This window comes from Nelusetta ayraudi, unplaced genomic scaffold (genome assembly GCF_046127955.1).
Source record: "Nelusetta ayraudi isolate G7.1 ecotype Tasmania unplaced genomic scaffold, CSIRO-AGI_Nayr_v1 ptg000042l, whole genome shotgun sequence".
NCBI classification, from domain to species: Eukaryota; Metazoa; Chordata; class Actinopteri; order Tetraodontiformes; family Monacanthidae; genus Nelusetta; species Nelusetta ayraudi.
Genome location: NW_027466092.1, coordinates 9,255,001 through 9,279,157, shown reverse-complemented (window position 1 = coordinate 9,279,157; position 24,157 = coordinate 9,255,001). Strand labels below are relative to the sequence as shown.

The window sequence follows — 24,157 nt, the reverse complement described above, 5'->3', positions numbered from 1 at the left end:
ATTTTAGCTTTTTGAGTAAGTTTGAGTCAAGAGCAGAGGATGTGAAAATGTTCTCTATTATTGTATTTATTACTCAACTAGCAACCACTCAGTTTTACACTGTTTACCCCACCATTAACTTAATGACAAACCTTTTACTTATTGTGATATAATCATGCTCAGGTTGCACTGCTAAAGGTTGCACTGCTGATGAAATTGACTGGAGTGTAGCCTGTGTTGTATCAGTGTCCACAACAAAAGACTTCAATGTTCGTTACAATTTTGCATGACATGCCAAAACACATGATACACTCATATATGTGCTACAAAGCAAGTGTGAACCCGCAGCATGAGTCTGCTCTGTGAGTTCACCTCTAAGTATAGCCTGTTGATCTGTTTTTAACTGATGGTGTTGACATCATGCCTGTAGCTGTTGCATGTTCAAGAAGATAATGTGGGGAATCAGGTTTTTGTGTTTGTTTTTTAGTATGATCAGGTGTATGTATTTGATCGCCTTTGTCATAAAAAAAAAAGGCAGATCCCAGCTGTCTGTGTCTATGCTTTGAAAATCTATACTCCACCAGCTGATGCTATGTTTTACAGTTGCAATAACAACAGGGTTCCTGGAAAGACACCCAGCCAAACATCTGTTTTGAGCACTGAGTGTGATCTACTTTATATCTTTAAAGGTCAACCAAATCAGCAAGGTTTTAGATCTCAGTAGCCTCTATGTAAATACAACTTACATTGTTTTAATCACTACTCTTTTAAAGGTTTGTTGATTGCATTGACAACTTTTTTCAAAGTGGGAAATCCACTTATTCATTAGAAAAGCCACGTTTACAGGAACAACAATCACATTGATAGGTCTCAAAAAACATTTACTTGATGAACCTTGATTGCTTTTAATAAGACTTAGCTTAGCTTAGCTTTTCCCCCTCAGCCGCCAGGCTGCTCAATGACTCTGGCTTCCCTTCCCCTGCCCCTTTAGTGACACCAGCACTTATCACCAGCAATATCTAAATACCTTGCACTACTGATCTCAACCTGCACTTTATATATATTTTATTATATATATGTTTATTTGTTTATTTCTTCATAGCACTGTGTTGTATGTCTGTCAGTTGATATATGTGGGGGGAAAAATAACTGAATGCACTCGATATCATTGCCGAAGCAAATTCCAATGTGTTTTACACAATGGCAAATAAAAGGAATCTGAATCTGAATCTGAGCTTGCTCCTCTCTCATATGCTTGTTTGTCCTCTTCCTTTTCTACCTGTCTGTCCACCTCAGCCTCTACCGCTGATGCAACTGTACTTTCCTGCATCCTATTTTTGCCCATATGTTCACTGGTTTCCATTTCCATTCAAAGGTTATATTTTGGTCACAAAGCAGCCATAGTAAATAATATTGCTTTAGGTTTACAAATGTGGTTCCTGTTGACAGTTGTACCAACACACAAACATACACTTTTGAAAAGTAGGTCAATTTTCTTTTGCATTGCCAAGTGCATTTAAAAGGCTTTATTCATACCTGCTGTTATGACCTTTCAGTACTAGTATATGCAAATTATCTCTGTCTGGTTCTAATTCTGGGACATTAATATTATGTAACAACAGAAACTCTTGGGTATTTTGAAAAGCAAAGAGAAGTTAAAAACTTCATCCAATTGCCACGTGCATGCTTTGACAAGAACAAAATAAGCACATGCAGTTCGCCTTACGCCTCCGGAAAAAAACCCACCATCTGTTTCTGCTTGTACCGGGTGTATCACGTGTGCAGAGTCAGGTTCTAACGGAGCTGCTGACTGCCTGCTGATGTAAACATGCCCTGTTGACTCAGGAAACACGTTGGACAGTTGTGTTCTGAGGGAAAGGACTGAAGAAACGCCTTATTTTCTCTTTTTACAAAGCATCTACTATGATTCCTAGCTTAAAAAAACAACAGTGGTGTGTGTGTGGGGGGGGGTGGCTGCTGTCTTACAGAGGAAGATTTTGAATTTTGGATCATGACACAGGAAAAAAGAAGCAAGGAACGGATGCAACGTTACAATCAAGACTAAGTGGGAGTGACTGGGAAAGGAGGACTGAGAAGAGGGCGCTCTGAAAAAGAGGGAGAAGGGGGTGTAGATGTGTAAACATGTTCATGACTTGAGAGTGCTTGAGTATTAATAGACAAGCAGGGCAACAGCAAGAACGACAGAAACTGTTTCCGTTGCAGCGTAATCCCCCATGTTGTTCTTGCACATATAATTCACGCATAACTTGAAATGGAACAAAGTTTCATTCCGTTCGTGTTCTGTTTGAGCCTTCACCATTTCAAAGTCTTTCAAAGTAAACCAGTGTAAATAAGTTCAAATGGGTATCCTAATTGTGTGAATAGGGTGTGTTCTTTATTAGGCAGTGCCCTTTGTCCTTGTTGCTGAGCAAGAGAAACGGACAGTAAATCTGGCTACAAGAGTGCACACACATAAAGAATGAGAAAGAAGATCTAGGGGACAGAGAGGAAGGAGGCAAACGGTGGCTGCACAGCTTTGCCGAGAAGAAAAAAAGGGAAAGTTTGTGAGTACATTTCCAATAAAGAGTTGGTGTCTTTCTATGAACCTAAAAAGTGGTCCAAGTGGTATCTACGAAAGCAAAACATTTAGCTCAACATTCTAACACAATCAGCACAAAGAGCCAAGATAATTTAATCAAGTTAATGAGTGCACAATTTAAGACAGCATTTTACACGCATGTAACTATTTGAGCTTTATTTGAATAGGATGTTATTCTCGCTCAGCATAATCTATGAACGTTTATTTGTTCCATACAAATTCTGTTTTTAAAGGTATCACATCAATTCCCATTTTTTTGTTGTACAAAACTGAATAGCACACACATACGCACGCACGAACACACACACACACACACATATGGGGCCTCCGCCAAATACTTGTCTGATCCTCTCCACAGAGTTTATTTTGCGAGACGGCGTGGGATTCAAGGGAGGGGGAAAAAAATACAAAAAGGGGCCCAGACCAGTTCAAACCAGTTTGGCTGAGGTCTCACACTTTCATCTCATTGTAGTCAGTCTGCTGAGTGTAATCAGCTCACACTGAACTGTAGTTTGCCCGGGGAAATGCTGCTTTTATCTATTCTAAGGAGTGATAATAAAAAGATAAAAGGTTCAGATGCACTCTAGAAGCTTGCTCTCCAGTGCCGTAAAGGAAAAAAATAAGGAGGCAATGTCTGTAAAATGTCGCACAGAGAGCAGTCAGGCTAGTTTATGGTGCTTTTAACGTGACACAATTGTTGCACACACACTCACAGAAGCATTTATTTAGAGCTTGGCTTGCTTCAAATGGATTGTGTAATGCCCCGGTTTTTAATGTTGGGCACTGCTCTTGTCACTCTTACAGTGCCAATTCGTCTGAATTTTGAGGTTAAAATGTTTTACAACATTTTTTCCTTCCTGATTGAAACTTTGAATCTCTTCTTCTGTTGTCTCCTTTCTGCGTTCTCTTTCAGCGGCCTAGTTTCTTCTACATACAATAGGTAATCTCTGTGTCTCGACCTCGTTGCAGGCATGCATGAAGAGCTAATGCAGACAAAGTAAACACAAGTGAGTTTGTCTCATTAGCAGCCATGTGAACCCAACAATGGTTGAAAAAAAAGGAGAATGTTTAACGTATGTTTGCAGCAAGCAATGTTGTTAAAGGTCTATTTTTGATTGGTAGTAGCATGTTTATCTTGAACTCTGAACATTACAATTCTGTTCTCATCCAATCTGCCTCCTTCTCTTTCATTCCCTCTCTCCTGGCCCCTGCCCTTCTCTCCATGCCCCATTTTCTCTTCCCACTACCAGTGGACCTTTCTGTCAGTGGGAAACAATGGTTATCTTATGTAAGCGTTCTCCCCCTCACTGTGGCAAGAATTTAAAGCAATTCAAGGTCTTTCGTCTCATGTGAGTTGCATTGGAAACAGCAGATGGATTAAAATCATGGTAAAAAAAAATAAAATAACTGCCCATTTTTATTAGCAACAGCCATGAATGGCTGTCAGTAGAGCCGTCCTGAATGCGTTATACTTGCGTCTGTTTGCTTGCCAGCAAAGTCAAACAAACTAACACTAAATGTTTGCCTAATTTGTGTCTGCCTCAGGTGTTCCCTTCAATTTAGCAGGCAATTACCAGTGAAACTGGTGAACTTTGCGCCACAGTCTGTGAAACATAAACTCACAACTTGTCTCTTATCAGAGGTCCCTTGACGACTTGTTAAGCGGTTATATAACAACAATGCACAGTCAGAACATCCTCAGTGCTTCAGTCAAGTATGTTTGCTCTGTCATTGTTCCATTGTCTCAAACAGGGACACCTGGGCCTTCATGTCTTTTTAGTAAAAAGGACATGTAAGCAAACGGAATTTGGTGTCGTTGTGCATTTTACAGTGACAGATTATTTAGACACATTGTGTAAATAATATCTTATACAGACGGGTTGTGTAGATAATGTTAAAGATATCCGTAAAAAAAATCAAACATTCAAGTTGTTTAAAGTCATTTTACAACTGAGGCTTCACAGTAGATTTTCCTTGTACGCGCAGCGGCCCCACCAGTACGGGATTGGTATTACATTATTATTTGTCGTTTAAAAAAAATACAAGAAAAAATGTTATTTTAGAGTGTACAAACAGAATAGGATATATAACATTTTAAATAACATTGTCCAAAAAAAAAAAAACCTTAATGTACAATGAACTTCATGTCTACCTCAATGATTTTTAAAAATGTACTTTGACTCATAGTTTCTGCGTGTTTAAATGTCACACATCATTAGTGCTTAGCTTGCCTGTAATTTAGTGCCATATTAATATTTAAACGGTTTGACTATTATGAAAAAATGCATTAATTCTTTGACCACCAAAATTGTTTTTTGTTGCAAACACCATGTGTTTGCAATAAAAATTACAATAAAATTACAATAAAAAGATGTTGTATTAATGAACAATTTTACCTATATTCATTTATCTGTTCATTTATTGTTTGTTTGTTCAATTCCTCGGTCACCGTATAAACGACATGGTGGTAAATGTAATTATTTTTCGATTCAATAATGTAACGACAACTACTTAACTAAAATACATAAACTGAGACGGATCATGGCAACATGTGACAAACAACAAAAATATATACCACTACCACGCAGATGAGAAGACAAGTTTCCGTAGGTTATTTTTCTCTCGCCGCACAATGTACGTCCCCCTCTCGTCGTAATCACGTACGCGTTTACGTCACAAACTAGGAAGTGAGCGGAGAGGAGCGCCAGGGAGGAACCGCAACGGAATCAGCGGTTGTTTGACAGCGCAGCTTCGAACCGCCGAGACAACTTTTTAATTCCTTTTGCCCGGGAAGGACGGACATGTCACGGAAAGTGAAAGACGAACATTACAGATTCTTCACCGTTTCCGAGCCGCGAACACACGACAAAGGACACACGGAGTACAAAGTGACAGCACGGGTTAGTTTGACACTACAGTGGCACCAACACACTGGTGCTCGACAACTCTGTCACCACGATGAACCTCTTTGTTGTTGTTGTTGCTTTTCTCCACGTTTTTCCTTCGCTCGTCGTAACTACGCGTCGCCTGCCATGACTCGTTCCCAGCACAATTCAACACCGGGTGGACCTGTCAGTGCAAAGCTTCGCGGGCTGTTGCGGCCAAAAACAGCCGAAGCCCGCAGCTCGGTTAGCGCGCGCGCACAAAGCGAGTTGTTCTTCTACAAGCTGGACTGGCGAGCGCTCGAGCGAAACCGACTGAACTTGTGATCTGCGCCCCGTGATCACACTAAGACACCGCGGTCCGCACGGGCTCAGCCTCGAGATGTTCTTGATCCGCAAAATTGTATTTCTCCTGGAAAACAACTGGAGCAGCTTCGTGTTTCATCTCTGCCCCGTCACCTATTCTACAACCGAATATTAGCTGCATTTTAGAGAAAACTCCCATTCTCATGGAAGTCATTAAGAAACTAATGTGTGTCTGTTTTCCTGTTGTCCGTCTTGCAGTTTGTGTCCAAGCGTCATCCTGAAGATGCCAAGGAGGTGGTGGTGTGGAAGAGGTTCTCGGAGCTGAGGAAACTCCACGGCGAGTTGGCCTTCACGCACAAGAACCTGTTCAGAAGAGAAGAGGAGTTTCCACCTTTTCCTCGCGCTCAAGTCTTTGGTATGACGGCCGCGTCTCGTCTAAAAGCCCTGAACTGTTGATAGGATCAGATTCAGCGCTGACATATTTAATGTTGCTTCCTCTTACTTCAAAAAGCACTTGGTCCAGGCCTCTTGTTTCATTTCCTCAGTAGTTTACGTCGCAACTTAGTTGTTGCTAAAATCACAGCTGCAGATGCGGCCCCACCAGTGTACAATCGGCATTTATAGCGAGTTACAAGGCCTCCGTTCTGCTCCGTTTGAATGCACAATGACCAACGGGCTGTTTGTTGCCCCTCTTTGTTTCAGGAAGGTTTGATGAGGCCGTGATTGAGGAGAGGAGGAAGGCTGCCGAGGGTATGTTTCTGTTCACTACAAACATACCTGCGCTCTACAATAGCCCGCATCTGCAGGAGTTCCTCAGAGTAAGAACCACTCACATGCTCACAGAGACAATACACACATCCACGCGAGGAGGAGAAGACAAGACCTTCCATTCTCCTTCTTCCTTTCACTTCCTCTGCTTAAGTGTCATGTGGCTCTGTCCGGTGTTAGGGTGGTGAGGCCACCAGGCCGTTGGATCCCACGTGCTTGACCGCCGAGGAGTTGCTCCCACCCCCTCTCATCCCACTTCCCAAGCGGAGGGCCTCGGACTGCGAACCAGCAGAGGAGGAGGCGGGTACGGTGGCCCCTCCCCCGCCCCAAGACCTGGGCAACAACCTGGGCCTGGAGATCGGCGAACTGGAGCTTGCGGCCGAGGCCTACAGTGAGATGGGCGGCACCCCCATAGAGGAAGAGCAGCACAGCGACGTGGAGCTCGATGAGAGAGGTAGAACGAAGAAGACGAGTGGTTTTCTCTCTGGGTTTTTGCCATTTAACCTTGTGGTTCGTGTGTCCGCCTCCAGTTTTGTCTCTGGAGCTCTCTCCAGCCAGCCACCACGACACGCAGGAGCTCCAAGAAGAGCTGGACTCTCTCTTTGACTCTGGGCCTGAAGAGCAGCCCACCTCCCCGAAGCCAGAAGGCCCACCGCCACTGTCTGATCACGACTTGGCCGTCTTCGATCCCTGCTATCAACAAGGTTAAAAGGAGTGCAAATGCGTAGACGGAGAGATTTCAAGTGACAAATCTCCATGGAGACTCGCAATATTATAACTGAACATCCTAATTGGATGTCTGCATTGCACAATACACAACATTATTGTCTCATTAATCCTTTCAAGTGATTTAATTTTTCACACAAACACATAACATGCCATGACAGGCCCTGTTTTTGTCTTACACTCTAGTATATTTAAAAGGAGCGGTGCTTCTGTAACTATCAGGACTTTTGTGACGAGCACTGTGATTGGATGGCCTAAGATGCTGTCAAAGTGCTTTTTCAGGAGAGTGGGATCAAATCCAGTCTTTGGTAAAGATATTCTAGCTTGATATTTTGTGATTAGATCTATGATAAACTGTGAACTTGCTGACTCTATGGAGCCAGCAGTCATGCGAGGGCCCAGAGCATCCTATTAAAAGTATGCTCAATAGGTTATATATGGGATGGGGGCCAAACAGTTTATTTTTTTCAGAGGGCCCATAATTGCTTGCAGCACCCCTGCATGCTTGGTGAGGTGAAATGTGAAGACATGTTGCGGCCAAAGGCACAGGATACCATCAACAATACAATCGCTGCGTTTATTTTTAACGCCTCGTCTTCATCCCTGGCTTCATTTTGATTTCAGACCGCTCCACCCCTTCGGGTGACCACACGGAGCTGTTCTGTCTGCCGCTGTCACATCTGAACGGGGGGGACGTGGCTTACTTAAGCCAGGCTGCGGCCGCGCTGACAGCTGCCATGCAGAAAGAGAAGGAGGGAGAGTTCGGCGGCGCCATCCGAGGATACAGGACCGCAGTGGACATACTGATCACCGGAGTGCAGGGTGAGAGAATGAGGAATGAAAATATTCTTGTCCGCTGCAACTGGTCTCAAAGCATCCACCGTGTCATGCCTGTTCCTGCGTGAAAGATGAGCCCGCTCGGTTGCTGTAGTAACCGAGCCCGCACCTGCAAATTGGCCGCGTTGAAACAAGAACCAGTGCATTGGCACAAATTATAATGTGCACTTAGCCGTAACAGCAAGTCCTCCGTATTTTGCGCCGCGCCTTTCCACTCTGATGTGCCGCTAACACACCGGCCAGTAGACTGGAAAACAGCTGATCCACATTTGCAGGCGAGTGGACGCTGCACCGTGGAGCATGTTTGGCATGCGGGCCACGTGACCTCACGGCAAAATCAACCCAACTGTTCCGCACTTGCAGTACGGACTGTCCCGCTTCAGCCAAGTCTATGATAAATGTGTCCGCTCTCACATAGTGTGCTGCCTAGCAGATCAATTGGCTTTAGTACATTACGTTTATTCACGTACACAGGGGAGCAGTTTGGAAATGTTGGATTAATGCATGTTTGTTGAAGCATAATGCATATGTTTGGGATTCAACTCAACTGCCATTGTGAATATTTTCCTTATTTTGCAAGTAAAAAGAAATGCATCAATGAATAGCTCGTCAGTGTGTGAAATGTGACTCTGCAGTCCTGCATTGCTGCACTGGCCAGACTTTGACCCAGCCTCCAGCAGCAGTTGCACAACTGCTCTCCGTGTGGTAGCGTGGCCGAGCGGTCTAAGGCGCTGGATTAAGGCTCCAGTCTCTTCGGGGGCGTGGGTTCGAATCCCACCGCTGCCAAAGATTATTTTGACAATTTTCTTTTCTTTTTTTCTCTCTCTCCTAAATAAAATATCATAAATCCTGCCTGCAGTTAAAGTAAAGCCTGATAATACTCAGCCTGATCCTCCCATCCTGTGTGTTTGTCTGTCTGTCCAGGAGAGTCGGATCCGTTGCGCAGGGAGTCTGTGATGAAACGGACAGCCGAGTATCTTCAGCACACGGAGGCGCTGCTGGAGAAGCACCCGTCGGTCTCGCAGCAGAAGTCCCCAACACACAAACCTTCGCAGGATCCTTAGATTTACCCACGCAAATTTGTACACGCGTGAGCACAGATCAAAGACAGTCAAGCTCAGGGTTGTGTAGAGCACAAACACTCACGTACAGTCGTTCTCACAATAGAGATGGCATGACCCAGTTTGTTGACACATGCTTACGGTGAGATTTTTTTTTTTAAAAAAAACAACAACAACTAAATTTTCATGCCAGCATCCAGGAAAATAAGGGGGTTCATGTCTAAAACTCCAGTGTCGGCATGCACACCACACTCACAATTCACACACTACTCTCCAGGCTGTTCCTTTGGATGCCTTTGTTTTGTAAATATTTTAAATCTTAAACAAACTTATTGATAACTGATGACTGATAACTGATATTGGGAAACTGAAGGTAACTGGGATCATTCTGTGATCATAAAAATAATACTGTTTCTTTCTTTGATTCTACTGTATGACAGTTTCTTGTTCAGTGATGATTATGTATATCTGTAATTTGCATTTTTGCACAATTTTTATTCATTAAAACTGGTTTTAATTTAAGCACTTTTTGTGGGTGTTTTTTAATTACCTGATTAAAGGCTTTGACAAGCCTCTCGAATGCACATTAATCTCAGTGATTTATTAATTTCATAATAGCCGTCATTTCCCGTTGTGTGCCCCACATCAGGGTTGCAGTACCATGACATTACCTCTGAGTAGCGCTGTTGCACAACCGACATTAATTGCACGTCTCCTGCTTTCTTTGGCCAATTTACTTCTCAGCTAATTCTCACATCTGTATTTTAGAAGTCGAGCTCTACAGTCTACATCAGAACTACTATCGAGTGTGTGATTTTTTTTTCTCAAAATGTCATAGTCAAATGGCTTCATTAAGGTGTCGAAAAAGGCTGTTGTTGAAAAGCTAAGGGGTCAATCTGTCTTTTCATGGCTAATGTTTGGCCCGTTTTTTAGTTGTTAATAAATCAGTGTGTCTTCGCTTAAATTGCACAGTTTCCTGCGTTGGACAGACAGGAGAGTGGGGATTTTATTTACATCACATCCTGTGGAGCCAAAAAGAAAGGAGCGTTATACATGAAAATGGATGGAACCCACTTCTAGTTTAAAGTTTCAGTTTTTGTTTTTTGTTTTTAGTTTTTTTCAGTCTGGGCACTAAAAGGGAAAAGGGGTGGAATAAAACCAGAGAAGGATGAGTGGGATCACTGCCATGCAGCAGAATCCCTTCTCTGGAGAGGGACAGAGGGAGGAGTGGAAGGACAAACAGATGGAGAGGCAGCAGAAAAAAGCGAGGCCGACAGGAGGAAAAGGCGAGCCTTCCCCTCACCAGATGAGAAACAGAGGGGTTTGTGGGGAGTGGGAGATAACGCAGAGAACAGAAAGGAGGAATAAAGGAGGGGATGTGATTAGAGGATAAGCAGAGATCATCTCTCCATTGTTAAGTGGATGGAAAAACTGACCCTCCCTCTTCTTCTATTTTCATTCGTCCCCCTGTATCTCTCTGCTTGCATCCTTTGTTTTTGGACATTGTGGGGAGCCTGAAGAGGACGACTGGAAAAAAAGAGAGAGGGGGTGAGGGTGAGGGGGGGCGATAACATTGCTCCATCCTGTTACGCGTCCCTCTTTTCCTCTCATCTCTCCGCCGCTCGCTCTACCCTTTCTGCCCGTCTCTCCCTCTTTTCTAGTGCCGCACCTGTGAAAACGCAGAAGAGGATGTGGGATGGAGAGGAAGATGGAGAGACAAAGAGGTAGATGGAGGGAGGGATGAAATGGGGAGGAGGGGGAGGAGGAGAGGGTGGTGGTGGTTGAGTTTTCGAACATTAGCATGCTGAGAGTGTCAGCACTCTCCTCTTTTTCCTCTCCCTCCATCCCCATCCCTCATTCCATCCCTCCCTCTGTCTCTTTCTCCTCACTGGTCACTGCAATTATACCATCAAAACACTCCAGCCTGAGAGCATAATAGCTTCCCCCTGTGTGTGTGTGTGTGTGTGTGTGTGTGTGTGTGTGTGTGTGTGTGTGTGTTATCGCGGACGATCAAAAAGAAGGGATGTGTGTGTGTGTGTGTGTGTGTGTGTGTGTGTGTGTGTGTGTGTGTGCATAATTCAGCACCATACATGACGCATTACATGTGCATGTGTGACATGCGGGGCAGCTGTCGCCGTGTGGGTGTGTATGCCAAAAAGCTGGATTTGCAAGGGTGTGTGTGTGTGTGTGATTGTGTGTGTGTGTGTGTCTTCACAGTCCTGCTGGCTAGAAAAACTGCTACTCCAACCTCTGACCGAACGCACTCCTAAGCACACCACTAGGAGACCCAGCGTGCGTGCGTGCGTGTGAGTGAGTGTGTGTGGCGGCGAGAATCCGTGTGCGCTCGCTCACCCTAATGGATGCAAACAGGCATACACTCACGGCTCGGAGACACAAACCGTTATGACCTACATGCCCAGTGGGTCATCATTAAGCCAAACAGCACACGCTGCTGACACCTTTGGCCGCGCGTGCGCGCACGTGCCCGTGTACGCGCGCAGTCACGCGCACTTTCACCCCTCGCGCTGTTTTTTTTTTTTTTTTTTTTGCGAGCGCTCAACTTCCTCTATCCCTCTCCCCTTCCGCCATCCGTCCCTTCCTTTTGTTGCACGTAACACATACAGACACGACCCCCCCCCCACCACCACCACCATCCCTACACACACACACACACACACACACACACACACACACTATGAGCTTATTATCCCTCACTGCCCGTTTGTTTCTCTCTGTCACCTTGCCCTGAGCTATTTGAGTATACTTCACTCTTTCAAACACACACACACACACACACACACACACACACACACACACCCCTGCTTCCCGTGCTGCCTCTGTCTGTCTTTTTCGGTCTGTCTCTCTGCTACTGTCAGTCACGACATATGTTATCTGCCTCTCCGGGGCTCATTCTTAGAGACACGGTGGCTCGTCATCTGATAGAAGAACCAGAATCAGGGCCGCGCAATAAAAAATAAATAAATAATAATTTAAAGGCCAATTTACCAATTCCACTTCTGAAGTGTACCTGCACCGAATAATTTCACACACCTGCGATCGCGCAGTCATTTTTCATGGAATTAAGTGTCCGTTTTGAAATAAATGTTGTTGTTTTTTTGGAAGCAATAAATGAAAGTTAGTGAGTTGCATTTTGGGAAACCATTGGCCCTTTACAGCAATAGTGTCCCTGTCAATTACTTTTTTTGATCTATTTAAAAAAAAAAGAAAAAAAAAAACCTTTTCCCTTTGTTCTGCAACATGTTAAAGGTCCAATCATGCATAAATAACTTCACACATGTTCCCTTATAATGTTGTTTGTCTCTGTCTCTGTCTACGGACTCAAAGCGGAACATCCATTCAACCGTTGCTTGTTCTACTTTTCACAAAGTATGCGTGTGCTTAGCCACTGATTTGTGATATCACAAAATGGCGACTCAAAAATCGCTCAGACATGGCACCACATGGCTGGCTTCATGTTAATCTTTTTTAGAAGCCCACCAAGCAGGTATGCACACACACACACCACACACGCGCACACACACACCACACACACGCTCGAGTGTGGCAGGATCTTTTTGAGTTGAAATTGGATTTGGATGACCTTTGGAGGATGTCATTATTCAGTTTAATGCTTTACAACTGCCTGCAAAATGTTTAGTGTCAATCCAAGGTTATCCAGAAAAGTATGCAAACCACCCATCACGTTATTGCCATTATTACAAATGTATGATGTAATATGGTCAAATATCATGATGGTGATGATGATCATCTAAGATACATTTGCTATTGAGGATGATGCTGTTTAGTTTGAGAGTGACATTTTCAGGCTTTGCAGCTTGGGGGAAATGTAGTGTCAGTAGTCTCCCAGTGACAACCCCCCTTCACATTAGCTGTTGTTGGAATCAAAGTAGTGATTCAGAGAGCCGTTATTATGATATGATGTTATTTCATCTTTGTGTTCTGACCATGTGTCTCCCTCCCCACCCCTCCCCCTTGTTTCTCCCCATCACTTTGCCCCATGCCAGTAAATCGATGAATATACACTTTATGCTGCCTATTGATCCCTCCATATCTGTCTGTCCTCACAGCCTTCCATTCTGCTCTCCATTTTTCTTTCCACTCTTTCCCCAAACCATTTCTCACCCCTTTGAATATATAATCCCCCCATCTCTGTCTCTCTCTGTCTCTCTCTCTCTGTCAGTCTTTCCCTTCCTCTTTATATCTCTCGCTCTGGGACATCCTATTTATATGGCTGGCACCTTCACGCTTAGAGTGAAGTGTGCGCGCGCGTGTGTGTGTGTGTGTGTGTTTGATGTCGGTCTAAGTGGTTAACATAATATAAGCCCTCAGAGAGATGACGTTTCTGCACTCACACAAGCACTCGGACACAATTTTAGGCTCTTTGCTTGGCTTTATTTCTGCGAACAATTTGTGCTTTTGCGGACACTCTAGGTGGATCCATGCATCATCTATCAATTGCAATCTCCCACCCGGCCACTTTGTCTGAATATGCACAAATGCACACGCGCATACACACACAGACACGGACACAGTCCCTCGTGCACGCACGGACACACTTCCGTAGCTCCCAACACCTTCCTGGAATGGCAAAAACCCACTATTACCTTTTGTTATGTGTTACCGCAGATGCAGCCATCATTTCGTGACCCCGCTGTGTCTCTCCATCCTCCCCATGTGCTGCCTGCGTTCATTTATTCAGATTTCTATCACTTTCTCTCTCGTCGCTGGCCTCGGCTGCTCTTTTAATGTTTATGTTTATTCAGACGCGCCTCCCTCTCTCTCTCTCCTCGCCCCCACCTCTTCCAGTCTCCCCCACAGCAACCCGCGTGTCCAGCTTTTGTTACGAGCCTCGTTTCCATAACAACTGCGACCTTTCCATCATGCCTAACCATTTTTAATCGGGAGCAGAGAACAACAGAAATGAGACGAGAGATGGGGGGAGAATTTGGAGGGCAAGGTTACTCAGGTGATGCATCAGATGGATTAAAAAAGAAAACAAAAACAATGTATCCTCAAAAAGAGAGATATGTTAGATGAAATGTAAAGAAAAGCAATGATTTGAGGGCGAGTCACTGAAAACAAAGTTTAGACGTGGGCAACATTCTCAGCAACAGGTAAAAAAAAAAAAAAAAAAAGGGCTGCCGAGAGTCAAACATCCGCTTCGGTGTGAGACGGCAAAATGTTTGTTAAAAAAGAAAAACAGCAAAACGAAATTTTCCCCAGATGCTTTCGTTGAGCATGCTTACAGGTTCTGATGCGACAAAAAGGCTGTTAAGCGCAAATGTTCAACAAAATCTCCTCACACCTCAAATCTTGCACCTAATGCTGCATTGAAGAAAAAAACGTTGAATAATTAACACATTTTTTCCCCTGCAGTGTTGCAGTCATTAAAAAGCCAATCAGAAAACTTTGCACAGGCAATTTCATCAGGATGAAATAGGACCCTTTGCAACTACGTGCATGAAGGGAACTCTGTGCGTGCGTGTGTGTGTGTGTGTGTGTGTGTGTGTGTGTGTGTGTGTGTGTGTGTGTGTGCTGAAACTCCAAAAAGAGAAAAGACAACCTCACCTTGGGAAATTAGCTGCGAAATGATTGAACTCGTATTGCAGCATTTAAAAGGGAAACACTGTTTTGGTCTTTGGAGGAGCTCATTTGTGCTATGATAATATGACCATTTTGCATGACCGTGTCCGTGTCCGTGTGTGTGTGTGTGTGTGTGTGTGTGTGTGTGTGTGTGTGTGTGTGTGCGTGCGTGCGTGTGCGTGAATGGCCATCTGCTCGTGTCAGAAATGATGGAAACAACCGACGACGTGACAGCAACTGAAACAAAATGTAAAAACCGTTTGCGTCCCTCATTAGAAAAAAATATTTTTGGTGTGTTTGCGTGCGTGCGCGTGCGTGCGTGCGTTCACGTCCGCGCGCCCGCATCACACGCCGGGAGGGGTGGTGGTGGTGGTGGTGGTGGTGGTAGAGAGGGCGGGGGGGGCGGGGGTCATGCCAACATGGGAGGGAGGAGGGACCGGGCCGTCAAGTGGCCGAGCTCTCGAGCGCTCCCGCCCACCGCGCGCCACTTCACACCGGGATCAGCGCGTGAGGATGATGCCAGCCCGCAGATAGACGGGCAAAAAGCCCCGCGCGGTGACACCACAGTGAGAGCGCGGCCGAGTCGGAGTAGGGTGAGCCAGCCAGCCAGCGAGCCAGACGGCCGAAGAGCGTCGACCGAGGCAGGAAGCTCGGCGAGACACCGCTGGAGCCTCCGACAGTGAGTTCACCCCCAACTTCCCGTCACTGAGTGTCACTTTGTCTCCGCTGTTTTTTCTCCTTGGTTGCGGTCTTTCACACTGCGACACAAAGTCCAGCGCTGCCAATTAGTCCCAGGACTCGGCAGGCAGGCACGCGCACGCACGCGCACGCACTGACATCCGTGCGTCAGAATGCATTTCTCTGGCGTGACATTACCGGCAGATGTTGCCCCCGCGGAAGCTCCAAACACCGGTGAAATCATTTTTTTTACATCTCACTAATGTGATATTCTCTCGGTAAACAGTGTATGTAGCTAGTTGTTTAATAGTGCCACAATAAAATAGCTACTGAAACCTATATTAAAAAAATAATAATAACATTTTAGATGGTGTGAGCACAACCCTGACTTCCAATGTTAATATATGCTCTAAATTTACAGGGTGACGTGTTCTCAATTTGTTGTGCATTTTGCTTGTGAAACACTGTTTCAGAAAGCCTGCCATTTAGGAAACTTGTCACCTGTATGCCAATGATGTGTGTGTGTGTGTGTGTGTGTGTGTGTGTGTGTGTGTGTGTTCGTTGGAGGGAAACATGATTTCCTTAAGTGGGGTTGGGTGATACAAAACTCAGTTAGACTAAAAGCACAGATAAATATGTAGTGTGTGTGTGTGTGTGTGTGTGTGTGTGTGTGTGTGTGTGTGTGTGTGTGTGTGTGTGTGTGTGTGGTGTTGAGTTAGCGCATGCCGTCCGCGCAGCCTGTTTAGAATTTCCAAATTCATTTTTTGGTGGACATACATTATTAAAGAGCCGAGGGCTTTGTTCGCCGCACTCTCGCTCTCTCGTCAGCTCTCCCGGTGACAGCCGCGTCAGTCCAAGAGTGCCATTCTTAAGTCTAATCTACTGGTTAACGGCTTTCATTTTCATTGCTCAGTATTCCTATTTTGCGCAGCTTTCCGCTGGCTTTGAAAAGCTAATCTGTCCCTGTCATAAGCGCATTGGCTGGCTTGCCATCTGGGCTGTATTATAGTTGAGAGGCGAGGGCATTTGAATAATTGATATTTAGCTATTTATAGGGGAATTATTCTCTTTATGTTGCACCCAGCCAATCCATCCATCCATCCATCCATCCATCCATCCATCCATCAGTCCATCCCTCCATCTATTCATCTATCCATCCATCATCCATCTATCTATCTATCTATCTATCTATCTATCTATCTATCTATCTATTTATCTATCTATCTATCTATCTATCTATCTCTATAAATGGGAAGTAGCTCAAGCAACTCCAATTACAGAACACTGTCTATATGTTTGTTGACCCACTGCGCCCTCCGCATCTGTCTCCACATCTGTCCATTAATCATCGGTCCATCTTTCCTGTTGGTGGCTGGTAGTGTATCCAACTGAAGTGGATTAAGGGTGTTACCGAAGCTAAGTAGGACGACTGTTCACACAGGCACACACACACACACACACACACACACACGCACACACACACACACACACACACACACACACACACACACACACACACAGGCACATACATATGTGCCACTCACTCTATTTCACTCCCCAAGGACCATTGACCATTGTAAGCCCTCTCTCAAGCCTCGTTCCCTTTTGTGCAAGTGTGTTGGAGTCTGTGTGTGTGTGTGTGTGTGTGTGTGTGTGTGTGTGTGTGTGTGTGTGTGTGTGTGTGTGTGTGTGTGTGTTTGACGGTAAACACTCTGATCAAACAGTGCTTAACAAGCTGCCTGAACTGATAACAGAGAGAGCAGAGGAAGAGAGGATGAGAGAGGGATAGAGAGGAAGGAAAATGGGGGGGCAAGGGGGCATGGAGTGTGAAAGGCTCCGAGCTGGGAAAAAAAATGCACTCAGATTTGGTTAGATGGCAATATCCTGTCGATATGGAGTTTGATCTGAGTTTTACATGATGTCACGCTTGATTTAAAAAGCTGAGGCCAATTTTTTTAACCGTGAAATATATATTTTAACCAGACATACCTCTGCATTTTCCATGTGCAGTCTCTTGAACTCAGCAGATGTCTAAGAGAAACAGGAAGTGTAGTTTTAGGGGGATCATAAGCCATATGTTAACCTCAAGCACCGCTATCACCCATTATAATGAGCTGGGTTTTAGGCTTAGGGCAGATCATCACTAAGTCACTATCCACTGTGCTTGCTCTCTTTAATGTTGTTACAATACTTTTTTCTTTTTTTCTTTTTTTTTTACAGCTTTTAGGGACTTTGCAGTTCAGCCCATTGCCATTTAATTGAAGTGGCCACATCCTGATAAAAAGACGGATCACAAACCTTCAGGTAATTTCTCAACATGGTGCGGTCCCAATATTTTACATCATATCAATAATATTATGTACTCCTAGTTCATTGTATTGAATATGCTTGAAATCGCTTCCATCTTAAAATCACCTAAACAATAAACATACAGCAAAAAACTATTTTGATAAGTCCTAAAAACACAGTTTAGTGTATATAGTCTCTTTTTTAGAAGTGGACACGTATTTGAATACTGTTAATAAAATTCTGACCATTAGATGAAATTGAAAACACACAGTTTGGTCGAATTTCATTTTAGTTTACGCTGCAGATACATGGTAGTTATTTCATCTGAAGGGTCATCTCACTTCCTGTCCACCCTGTCCAACACATTTAATATTTTGATTCCAATCTTTGTCTCTCTCCAGCGATGGACTCCCCCACAGATCTTTTTGATGACTCGGTCCCTCAGATGCATGCCTTTACTCCCACTCACAGCTCTTCGGATTCTCCGGGAGTTCACCCTCAGCCCGGCGCAGGCCACCCTCCTCCACCTGCATTCAGACCCCCCGGTTTCCCCCTCATCCACCACCTCCTGCAGCCAGGCAGTGCAAGCAGGAGGATGGGAGGGCATGTCAACGTGAACCTGAGTGCACGCAGGCTACTGGAGGACAAAGATCTAGAGGAGGGCGAAAGAGATGGGCAGATGGACCAGAGGTTGGAGGGAGAGGAAGATGTCCTGATGGAAGGGGAGGAGGATTTGCTGGGTGCTAAGAAGAGGCACAACGACCCCATCCTGGGGGGCAAGTGGAGTCGAGACCTCCGAAAAGTGAAGAGGATGAAGCTGGACATCCAGCCGGGAGATGGAGAGCTGGACCAGGGAGGCAAGAAACGGGAGGCGCTCGGGAGGAAGGGAGGACGCAGGAGGGAGAGGGAGCAGCTGAAAGAACAACTGGAGGAGGCCCGAGAGAGACTGAAGGCCCTGCAGGAGAGAGTGTGGAGGGCTTTTGGGGAAAAGCACATGGAGGAGGACAAGGAAAGTCACATCGGCAGAGGGCAAGAAGACGGAGGAGATATGGGGATGGTGGAGGAGGAGGACGAGACGGGAGGAGCTTTCGATGAAGACGACATAGATGGAGGAGAAATGGAGAAGGAAAATTTCTCCCTGCTGTCCGTCTCCCCTTTCAGCAGCGTCCACAAGCGGAGAGAGGGCCGTCAAAAGGAGAAAGAGGGGCGGAGGGAGAGGGGGAGAGGAGGAGGAGGAGAAGGCGGGCTCCACCTCGAGGGAATGATGGAGGGGGCCAGCTTATGGCTGGAGTGCGGCGGGCTGATGAGGGACGACTGCTACGGGATGGAGGAGGAGGGTGAGGAGGGCGGGCAGAAGTTTGCCCAGGCTCTGAAGTTGGAACTGGGCAGCGCCGTGGCGCGAGTCATCGACCGGGTGCTCCGCCTTTACACCGAGATGGCCGACGGCGCTCCTTCCCCTCCCGCCGGCGCCGTCTCTTTTCTCCCCACCGAGCCCGGGAACGACGGCGGAGGGGAGAAGGACGTGTGGATGGGGCTGCTGGCGATGGGGAGGGAGGAGGACAAGGCCAGGGGCAAGGGGGACAAGGCCGGAGGGGCGGACGAGGACAGAGAGAAGCAGCTCCTCAAGATGAGCAACGGCAGTGCGCCCCCTGCAGGGCAGCCCCGCCGCGCCGACCCCTCTGACCAGCCGCTGTCCCTGGCTGTCCATAGGTCAGCAGACATGCGGAAAGCGCACCCACTCCTGGGCCCGCCTTTCTCCGCGTCCCTCACCCCCTCTCACCCCAACCTCCCCCTGCACCCGCCGTCCCTGCCGCGCCCTCCCCCGCTCTCCCACCCTCCCCTCCTGCCCCCGGCCTCTCAGCCCAAAGACCACCTGTCGTCGTCCTCTGCCCTCCACCCGCCCTCCTCCTCCTCTTCCTCATCCTCCTACCCACCTCCTCCCCCTCCGCCTCCCCCGCCGCTCCCCTTGCCTCTCCTCCATTACTCCATGCAGCAGCTCTTCTCCCGCTCGCTGCACCACCCGCAGCTGCCCCACCTCCCGCCGTCCCGCAAGGACTACCTGAGCTCCGACCCCTTCTTGGACTTCTCGTCCCACCCCTCCTTCCCGCCGCTCCCCTTGCTCGGCCACTTGGACCCGACGCTCGCGCGGCACCCACACGGCAGGGAGAGGGGGATGAGGGGAGATGGTGGGATGAGAGGAACGATGGATGGAGGGGAACTTTACCTAACAGCTGGGGGAATATCCTTTTCTCAGTCAAGTGGATGTGTTTTTTTTTTGTTCTTTACAGGTGTGTGTTTATTGTTGTTGTTGTTGTTGTTGTGTGAAAGAGTGTCTCCTTAACCATCCTCGTGCCTACGCCCAAGAGGGCCTTTCTCCCTGCCATCTGAAGAAAGCCAAGCTCATGTTCTTCTACGCTCGATACCCCAGCTCCAACACACTCAAGACGTACTTTCCTGACGTCAAGGTGTGTGCTCTTTCAGTATTTGCTTTCATTTAGTTTTTTTCAGCCTAACAGTGTGAGGCTGAAATTTACTCTAAAATAATAGAAATACGAGTTGGGATGTATATAGTGTAGCTGGTATGGCCTGACAATGCTTGCTACACGCTACTTGGCGTTGTGATCATGTTGTTAGAGGGGTGACAGACTTATTATTATTAAAGTATGCACATTCAGTACAGAACTCAAGTCACAATCAGCGATACCCCTCTCCTCTCTGTGGCCGTAGTTGAGTGGACTTTTTTTTAATTTTTTAATTTTCATCAATTGATTTCACAAAATACATATATTCTTATGAAATTACAATAAGAATATTTTCTCATCTACCAGCAGCATTTTTTTCAGTTTCTGAATTAACACAAAACAAAAGAAAATCTGACAAAAGGAGCTCACATACCTGCAAACACACATCATTTAGTACAGCACTTCCGTCACAGTCCGCGATACACCTTTAATTAGAAGAAACAAGAAAAAAAAACTTAAAGCCAAATTGCGTCAGTTACTACTATATCCCCAAGTTTCGAAGAACCAGCTCAAAATAGGTCAAGCTAACTGGAAATGCTGCACGTCATGAAAATATACATACATATACATTTAATAAAAATAAAATAATTTGTCAAACAAAACGTGTGACCAACATAAGACACAAATCACTCATAAACAAATATGTTAACCACTTTTTATGCGTCCACAAAGTCAAGTGTCACAAAAACATGACCAATACATATTAAAAAAAGAAGATACAATTTTTTATACGACTTTTGGAGAAGTATATATATATCAATTTACACATGGACTGCAATAGCAAACATCTTTGCTTATGGCAGTACTTTGAAACGGTCTGGGATCCATTTGCCTCACGTAATGAAACCACTTCCCGCAAGGCCACCGAGCTAAAAGGCAGTGGCCCGTACGGGGATCGAACCCGCGACCTTGGCGTTATTAGCACCACGCTCTAACCAACTGAGCTAACCGGCCATGTTTTTGAAGCTCGTGCCCATACTCGTGGGTTGTGGGTCAAGGAATTTTATTTTCCGATCGACGTGTGACGACCTTATTAAGAACGCTCCCTTTACAAATTGCGTTGGAAGAATGTACCACATTCCTGCTGTCGGAATGCGCAGTTTTGGAATCCAATTCACTGGACCGTGTTGTGTCTGCTAAACGGTTTCACATGACAAGATAATGTGTAGGTATCTGTTTTTACCGTCAGGGGGGTACTCATGAAGATTACTGTGTCATATTTTCGAGTTGTAATTCTAAAAATAAACAATAATAAAAAAACAATGTATTTAAAAAAAAATTACATGTAGGCGTATTTTTAAAAACAAAACAAAACAAACAACCCTAGATTTACAGTGTATTCGTATTTTGTGTTGTGTCTTGTTCAGCTGACGTCATATTCGAGCAATAAAGAGATACTCGAAAATGATGACCAAAAAGATTACAATGATTTGTATCGATGAAAACACAAACCCAAAGGTGTGTTTATATTTCCCCCCATAATAAGCCAGGACTGAGCTTTAAAAATGCTAAGGAATTGTCAGAATGCATTGGTCAATATTTTGTTAATAACTTCTGTTTTCCATTGATAAATTAAAGTCATGTTTGTTTGTTTGTTTGTTTTTTTTAATGTTTTGCTTTCTGTTTAATCCCTTGGAAAAGAACACCTGTCTTGTTGTCCCAGCCTGCTCATACGGTTTCTTGCTGTTGTCCTCTCCCGGTCCAGTTCAACCGCTGCGTGACGTCCCAGATGATTAAATGGTTCAGTAACTTCAGAGAGTTCTTCTACATCCAGATGGAGCGCTTTGCCCGGCAGGCTGTCCGCGAGGCTCTCACAAGGTCACTTTGAATTTTTGTTTTTAGGATACGCTGTTTTACTGATTGATTTGCTACTCTTGCATGAGTGGAGACAGCACAGCCATTGACCATTGACTCCTTTACAATGCACTGTCTTGTACATCACGTGCTTCTTTAACTGCCAAGCTATACTGTGGTCAGCGCTCACTTCGTTTCCTTAGACACTTGGCTAAAAATGAGCATTTTGCTGTGTGTGTCTTACACAGGGATGGTGGAGCTCGACTTGGCAGAGACACCCAGCTCCGAGTGGGCCGTGACTCAGAGCTTTACCGAATTCTCAATATGCATTACAACAAAAGCAATGTCTATCAGGTAAGATGACTGCGCCAGTGCATAGCATGTTTTACCCACTGTCCCTTCAAGCTTCTTTCTGGTGAAGGATGGATTTTTACTTTATTATCTTTTTAAAAAGAAAATACATCAAAAAATTCAGCAGAGTGAAAGCACAGGGCTCGTCCAAGGCCATTGATCTGACAAGCCTATGTGGTTTTTCTAGTGGCATAGCACATGGAAGCACAAGTGCTTCAAGGTAAAATGCACATTATGTCCCTGTGGCATGGATACTCAATATGCTTCCCAACCATCACTCTGAACAGCTTAAATTCCCTGTGCTCATGCAGAGCTTCCTTGACAAAATTATTCTATAACTTCACTATTAATGCCATCCAAAATGTCTCCTGTGTTGAAGCCCTGTATAATTATTTGGAAACATGCCGAACCATCGGCAGAAAGGCTTGCAATGTCCAGTGAAGACAGTAAGTGAGGTGACTGGGTGCAGCAAGAGGGCAGCCGCACTGCTGTGAAAGGATTTTGTCCTGAATGACGCTGATCCTCATTGACTCCATTTGTCCCCTAAGCCACAGGTTCAGGTTCCCACAGAGGCATGATTCTGAAAAGCAAAGTAAGACTAGCTTGGTCCAGCAAGTGTCAAGTTTCTGTAGCAACTACTTTGTAAGTGGAGTGACAGTATAGAACCAAGAGATTACTTTATGGCTGGTGTGCTGTGTAGCAGCTATAATTATATTGCATGCTGCTTTATAATTATTTAGATGCTGCACTTGATGCTTTTTTATTTCAATTATTATTTTGTGTATGCCACAGTGATATTATAGCCTATTGCACAGTAAAATATATATATATTTTTTTTTACAATTCTTGTGTGTGAAACAAATGCTATCAAATGGTATAGGGTCCTGGGGAGAGGTTGCGCTCTTTCATGCTGTCAGAGGGAGGGACATTTTTCTTCTCAGTGTGAAAGCGCTGTTCTACTGAGTTCAGTACCTTAACAGCATGAACATAGTCAGATACAAATTGTTCAAATTCAAACGACATCCTCGTTTAACATTGGTATCTGCTTTAACCTCCACTTTTTTATTATCTTCCAATAAGAAATGTGTTTGTCTGATTTTAATTGATAACATAAATAGTTAGCATTTGGAGGGTTCAGTCATAAGTGAACTTCAGCCATCAGTTTAATGAAGGCTCCAGTCATTCATGAAATTACACGAGGAGGTTCCACCCAACGGATGCCACTCAGACCAAGTACTTAAGCACAGATAAACTACACACAAATATGTGTCCAAACTGATTATGTGGTGCCATCCAAGTATGTGGGAAACAAGCCAATCCAATTTATCACAGAATAGTTGGAGTCGAAATACCCATATATACATATGGTCTCCTAGGCAGGAGACAGATTAACGTGGATCTCACAAGAATCAAAAGTTCAAGTATGCAGAGCATGTAAACTCACTTGCCATGATTGCAAGATCAACGTGTATGCATTCCTATAGGCTATGTTGGCTAAAGACATTGTATATTAGTCGACACTTTTGTATTAGTTTTGTGTTTTCTATTGAAGTCCATTGCTGTTATATGCATGTGGAACCCTCTGAATTTGTGAAACTAACGATTATGTGGAGTAGAAAATATCCCCAGAGCCTCTGTTGTGGCAGAAGATAGTAAGTAGCAGATACACTCGATTTAAATACAGGTAAACCATCCCTTTTTAGAGCTACACATTTAATTATGCTTAAATCTACTTGTACTTTGATTCAGGGCTCTTAATTA

The 24,157-nt window shown here is 45.0% G+C and overlaps 2 protein-coding genes, 1 long non-coding RNA gene and 2 other non-coding genes across 6 annotated transcripts in view; 3 read left to right on the top strand and 2 right to left on the bottom strand.

Moving 5' to 3' along the window:
* Positions 1–5,254: 5,254 nt before the first annotated feature.
* On the top strand, positions 5,255–9,314 carry snx15 (sorting nexin 15). The gene is made up of 7 exons (XM_076034148.1): positions 5,255–5,478; positions 6,025–6,181; positions 6,469–6,584; positions 6,715–6,988; positions 7,065–7,238; positions 7,885–8,082; positions 9,022–9,314. Exons 1-7 carry the CDS (start codon positions 5,380–5,382, stop codon positions 9,159–9,161), a joined length of 1,158 nt encoding a protein of 385 aa, XP_075890263.1. The 5' UTR covers positions 5,255–5,379; the 3' UTR covers positions 9,162–9,314.
* Positions 8,802–8,883, top strand: trnal-aag (transfer RNA leucine (anticodon AAG)). The gene has a single exon. It is a non-coding gene; the product is annotated as a tRNA-Leu (tRNA).
* Positions 9,315–15,398: 6,084 nt separating the features above from the next.
* The window catches only part of prox3 (prospero homeobox 3), an 11,010-nt gene continuing 2,251 nt past the window's right edge, over positions 15,399–24,157 (top strand). The window contains exons 1-6 of the mRNA XM_076034144.1: positions 15,399–15,441; positions 17,661–17,744; positions 18,131–19,968; positions 20,087–20,194; positions 21,957–22,069; positions 22,294–22,399. Coding sequence (XP_075890259.1) covers positions 18,133–19,968; positions 20,087–20,194; positions 21,957–22,069; positions 22,294–22,399 — 2,163 coding nt within the window. The 5' untranslated portion in view covers positions 15,399–15,441; positions 17,661–17,744; positions 18,131–18,132. The remainder of the gene's footprint in view (positions 15,442–17,660; positions 17,745–18,130; positions 19,969–20,086; positions 20,195–21,956; positions 22,070–22,293; positions 22,400–24,157) is intronic.
* The window catches only part of LOC142893510 (uncharacterized), an 8,390-nt gene continuing 4,484 nt past the window's right edge, over positions 20,252–24,157 (bottom strand). For both annotated transcript variants that reach the window (XR_012927715.1, XR_012927714.1), the window contains exon 3: positions 20,252–20,676. This is a non-coding gene — a long non-coding RNA (uncharacterized LOC142893510). The remainder of the gene's footprint in view (positions 20,677–24,157) is intronic.
* trnai-aau (transfer RNA isoleucine (anticodon AAU)) lies at positions 21,132–21,205 on the bottom strand. The gene has a single exon. It is a non-coding gene; the product is annotated as a tRNA-Ile (tRNA).